This window comes from Acanthisitta chloris, unplaced genomic scaffold (assembly GCF_000695815.1).
Source record: "Acanthisitta chloris isolate BGI_N310 unplaced genomic scaffold, ASM69581v1 scaffold9840, whole genome shotgun sequence".
Taxonomy (NCBI): Eukaryota; Metazoa; Chordata; class Aves; order Passeriformes; family Acanthisittidae; genus Acanthisitta; species Acanthisitta chloris.
In genome coordinates this window covers 21,677-26,936 of record NW_008649903.1, presented here as the reverse complement: position 1 = coordinate 26,936, position 5,260 = coordinate 21,677, and the positions used below count along the sequence as shown (strand labels likewise).

Genomic DNA, 5,260 nt, shown 5'->3' with positions numbered 1-5,260 from the left:
AGGCATGGAGTAACCAGGAGCTGAACCAGGCTGGGATTTGCTGGGGTCATGCCTGGCACGAGCTGGTGCCGTTCATCCTTTGCCGCAGTGAGCTTTACACTAAACGTAGGTCTTTCAAGGGGGAGGGATTTTTCCTGGTAAAATGAAATCCAGATCCCAGAGCAGAGCAGTGGTGCCATCAGAAGTCCCGTTCGTTCTGCTCTGTGTCCCCTCCAAGCCGCTTGCTCCTTATGGCCTACCCCCTGCCCACTCCCTGGATGGTGTCTCTGTTCGTGTCCCTCCAGCTGGAGCAGAAGCAGAAGGAGGCCCTGGAGCTCCTGGAGCAGAACCGGCACCTGCAGGATCAGCTCAAAGTGGCACTGGGCCGGGAGCAGAGCGCCCGGGAGGGCTACGTGTTGCAGGTAGGAGAGCAGGGAGGAGAGGGAGATGCATCTTCCTCTGCTCCCAAGGGGATCCCTGGTGTGCTTCAGTCTGAGGTGTTCTTGGGGACATCCTTGGTGTACCACAGAGTGGACTCTATGAGATTTGATCTTGCAAACATTGCTGAATCTGTAGCTTTGCCAGAATCATCTGCTTAACGAAATCTCTGATCTGGGATGGGATAGGAGGTAGCATTGCCTACTAGCATTCCCAAGGGAAAACAAAACACAGCTGTGATAGGCAGATGGAACCTCAGCAAAGTCCACCTCTGATCTGTCCCATACTGTGTTTGCCTTTGCAACAGCTCTTTCCCCAGTTTTGTGTCCCAGATACTCCCCTCAGGAAGTGGGGTGCACACAAAGCTTTCCAAGCATCCTGTAGCCCAGCAGGGATGGCCAGGGATTTTGTGTGATGGTTACATGGGCAAACACAGCACATGCAGGTGTATCTCCTGGGCACGTTCCCTGCAGCTAGAGCAGGATTTGCACCAGGGGTGACCTGTTGTCTTGGATCATTTTGATGTTTTTTTCTGTTACAAGATGCCTTTCCTCAGCAAAGCCTAGAAATGGGTTTTGGAGGATCTGGCAAAAGAGATGGGATGGTCTCTGGGAAAGCCTTTCCTCCCCTCCTCAAAACAAGTGGACTTTCCCAGCCCTTCCTCTGGGAACATCCATGCCTGGAGGCACTGTCACACCTGCAGGGCAGCTTCTGGCAGCTCTCAAGGGTCCATAGTTCTGCTCTGTGCAGGGGCAGCATTTTGACCTGCTCTAACCTACTTGACCAAAGTGGCTGTGGATCGAAGTGTCCGTGTGTGGCCGCACGCTGCACTGCCATGGCGGCAAACCCGGTGTTGACACCGAACCCTGTGCCCTTGTTCCTCACTGGAGAAATTTCCCCTGAAGAAATTGCACAGGCAGTGGATGCAGCCTGGGCAGGGTGATCCATGCCAGTGACATCCCAGGAGGAGTTACTAGTTCATTTATTTCTGGAGTCTCCAGGCTGACAGTGCCTGCTTGGAGGAGTTCCATTTTCACTTGGCAGTGCTTGAAGAGTAACTAACTCCCACTTCCCTGGGGCAAAGGCATCTGACCTCCCTTTGCTTGGAGCCTGGAAAAATCAGGGAATGGGCCTAAAATGGGGCCAGTGTGGCTAGATGCTGAATCCACCATCAGATTGGCTGTGCTGAAGTTGGCTGTAGCACCTCGGTACGGGAGGGGTGGCAGCAGGGGACGTCTGCAGAGGGGCTGAGCAAACCATCACTGCAGTGAGCAGTGACCCAAACTTGGACCTGAAAGCTGGAGAGGGCTTTTGGAAGGGCTGGAGGCTTTTGCCTGTTCCAGTCTAATTGTTCTGGGGATTTCCCTTATGTTTCCTGGGAGCCAGAGGGATTAAAGTCCTGTTGCAGAAGGGAGTAACCCCACCAAACCCTGCTGGGGTGCAGGGAGTGGAATCATTGGAGGGCGTTCTGCAGCCACAGACTGCACAGCGGTTTTATAGAATATCTGAATTTCATGTGCCACTCACCTCCATCATGCCTAATTTTGGGGAGGTTCCTACATTGCCTGCGGGGAGGCTGATGGAGGGGCCTGACTGCTGCCAGTCCATCCCTCCTGAGCTGTTTGGGGGGCACCAACTCCTCCTTGGCAGCCTAACGAGCCCCGTGTGGACCCCCAAGCACTGCCCGTTCCGCAGCAGCTGACACCCCACCCCGATGCATGTGCCATGCACCGAAGCCTCTCCGGCCTCGTGTAACCCCTCTCTTGCTCTGAGCTTCCTCGGGATGGGGCACCCAATGTGGATCCCTACTGGGAGAAACACCAGGGACCCCTGCTCCTCACAAATGGGCTGGAGACATGCCCAGCTCCGGCCACGGCGGGCGGGAGGGGGCACATACTAACCTGTCCCGGGCGGATGTTCTTGCATGTTTTTGGTGTAAAGCATGAAAATTAACTTAACATAACTGAGTGTCACATCTGTGGGCTTTCCTTATCAGCAACCAGAGTACAGCAAGGCAGGCCAAATTCCTAGGCTTAACGCTGTGCTTCTCTCGCCTCTTCCTGTCTGTGTTTTTTTTTTTTTTTAAAGATACATAACTTCTGTCGCCTTTTGCATGACGCTTTCTGTGAGTTTTCTTTTTGCATGCTCCATTGCTTTGGTTTGAATCTCACAAAGGTTGGTTTCTTTCATTTTTACATTCTCATCACACCTTTTCCCTCCCTCCACTTATCGGGTTTTTTGTTTTTTTCCTTCGTTGGTTTATTTTATTTTGCAGGTAGAGAAATTAGATCCTCCCTAGTCTTAAGCTTTAGCGTAACAACATCTCTCTAATGCGATGAGCAGCCATTCAGTCCTGTTTGGCAGGCACAGAAATGACATCTCCACACCAGCTGGTTGTCTCCCTGCGTTTGGGTGGGATGTGATGTCATTTGCTGTCACCTCACTTTCTGTTGTTGCTTTTGGTTTGTAGGACTGTGTTACCTGAACTGTGCACTTTTTGTTTCACAACCAAATGAACAAACATGCTAAAAAAAGCAGTTCCTTTCCCCTCCACATGTTCCATCCTCTCTTCCATCTCACCCTTCCCATTTTTCTCTTGTCTGTCTTGTCTCTGTTTTACTGCTGGTGTTTCTTTTTCATTGTTTTTTTGGTTCTGTTTGAGTTTGGGTTTATTATTTTCCTTTTAGCCTGTTACTGTACAGCTGTTTTGATGTTGTGGTCAGTGTTTTCTGTTACTGGAAAGCAGTTGTCGCTCATTAAAAAAATTTTAAAAAAAAAGTTGGTTAAACAAAACAAATTGTGCCAAGAACAAATCATCCCAATTGGAGCATGTGGGTAGCAGCCAAATCGCTGTGAGGAGCTTTTCCATGGCCTGCCTGGCCAGAGGTGTGACACTCAGAAGGGAGAGCCAAGAGTGTTACTAATCTAGTATTTAATCAATTTTTTTAAGACCGAGGTGGCCGCCTCGCCATCAGGTGCCTGGCAGAGGCTCCACAAAGTCAACCAAGACCTCCAAAGCGAGCTGGAAGCCCAATGCCAGCGTCAAGAGGTGATCAATCAGCAGATTCAGTCGTTGAAGCGCAGCTACGCCGAGGCCAAGGATGTGATCCGGCACCACGAAGCCGAGATTCAGAGCCTGCAGGCGAGGCTCAGCAATGCGGCGGCTGAGCTCTCCATCAAGGAGCAGACCTTGGCCAAGCTCAAGAGCGACCTGAGGAGCGAGAAGGAGAAAGCCAAAGAGCAGCTGGAGGAGTGGCAGCACGGTGAGGCTGCGCTCAGCTCCCAGCTGAAGGCCAGCGAGCAGAAGCTGAAGAGCGCAGAGGCTCTGCTGCTGGAGAAGACCCAGGAGCTGAGGAACCTGGAAATGCAGCAGGCTCTGCAGAGGGACCATCAGAAGGAAGTGCAGCGGCTCCAGGACAGGATAGCAGATCTCAGTGGGCAGCTGAATGCCAGCGAGCAAGCACGGGTCCTCATGGAGGAGAAGCTGCAGAGGAACTATGAGGCTTTGCTGGAGAGCTGCGAGAGGGAAAAGCAGGTTTTAATACGGAGTCTGAAGGAGGTGGAGGATAAGGCCAACGAGTATGAGAACCAGCTGCAAAACAGTGAGCAGCAAATTGAGATTCTGCAGAAGGAGAAGTTGAGCGCCAAGTTTGAAGGCAGTGAGCTGGTCCACCAGCTGGAGGAGCAGCTGGTGATGAAGGAGGCCAGCATCCAGAAACTCGCCGAGCACATCAAGGAGCTCGAAAGAGAGAGGGATCAGATCAAATGTCGGTTCCAGGAGCTCATGAATCAGGTTGCTGAATCAGATAACGAAGTTGCAAAGCTACAAGCAAAGTTGAAAATGGAAGAGACTAACTACCACAATCTGGAACAATCGTTCGAGGAGGTGTCGGATCAGTTCCGGGGTGTGCAGGAGGTGCTGAAAGAGAAAGAAGAAGAGCTGAGACACGTTAAGGAAATGCACTTGAGAATTGTGGAGAAGAAAGATCAAGATCTCAGTGAGGCTTTGGTTAAAATGGTTGCTTTAGATAGCAGTTTAGAGGAGACTAAAGTAAAGCTAAAGGCCAAGGAGGAGGCTTTAAAGAAATTAGCTAGTGTGGGCACAGGTCCCTGTGCTGAGGAGGTAGAAGACCTTGGCCCCAGCCTTGAGGCTGACGAAAGTCATTCGTCCCAACTGGGGCAGGCTCTGCAAACTCAGGATGTCCTCCCAGCTCTGACTTACGCACTGAAGGAGGAGGAGGATGAGGTGCTTGAGACCAACCAGAGGCAAGCAGAGGAATTCGGTTCCCCATCCAAAGCTGTAGAGCTTCAGGACCAAGAGTTGATTCAAAAAGCCTTAGCAAAGCCTGACGTAGGAATCATGGGGGCCAAGAGGCAAAGGATCCGTTTCTCAAGCATCCAGTGCCAAAAATACATCCATCCAGATGGATCAGAGAAAAACTGGACAAGCAGTACCTCTTCAGACACGAGCCAGGACAGATCGCTGTCTGAGGAAAGCATGTCCTCAGAGCCAGCTCTGGGTTACCCCTCATCGGGGGCAGGTGACTCTGAGACTTACCTCTCCATCATCCATTCTCTGGAAACCAAACTGTATATTACAGAGGAAAAACTCAAAGATGTAACGATGAAGCTTGAAAGCCAACACGGCCATAACCAGGAGACACTCATTGCCCTCCACCAGCAGTGGGCCAGCACAGAGTCCCAGCTGCGGGAACAGCTTCAGACCAGCCTGTCCCAAGTCAATGCTTTGATCTCGCAGCTGGAGAGCGAGAGGCAGGAAAAGTTCAAGCTCATAGAAAGTCACGTCAGCGAGCTGGGAGGTTTCCAAATGAAAAACAATCAA

General features: G+C 51.4%; 2 protein-coding genes across 2 annotated transcripts in view; both read left to right on the top strand.

Moving 5' to 3' along the window:
- LOC103804594 (myosin phosphatase Rho-interacting protein-like) overlaps positions 1-5,260 on the top strand; it is a gene marked incomplete at its 5' end in the record, with an annotated part of 42,674 nt that overhangs the window by 23,660 nt on the left and 13,754 nt on the right. The window contains one exon of the mRNA XM_009077244.1: positions 285-401. Within this exon, the coding sequence (XP_009075492.1) occupies positions 285-401 (117 nt within the window). The remainder of the gene's footprint in view (positions 1-284; positions 402-5,260) is intronic.
- Positions 3,247-5,260, top strand: part of LOC103804376 (intracellular protein transport protein USO1-like) — a 4,006-nt gene continuing 1,992 nt past the window's right edge. Inside the window, exons 1-3 of the mRNA XM_009077024.1 lie at positions 3,247-3,252; positions 3,368-3,739; positions 3,800-5,237. Coding sequence (XP_009075272.1) covers positions 3,247-3,252; positions 3,368-3,739; positions 3,800-5,237 — 1,816 coding nt within the window. The remainder of the gene's footprint in view (positions 3,253-3,367; positions 3,740-3,799; positions 5,238-5,260) is intronic.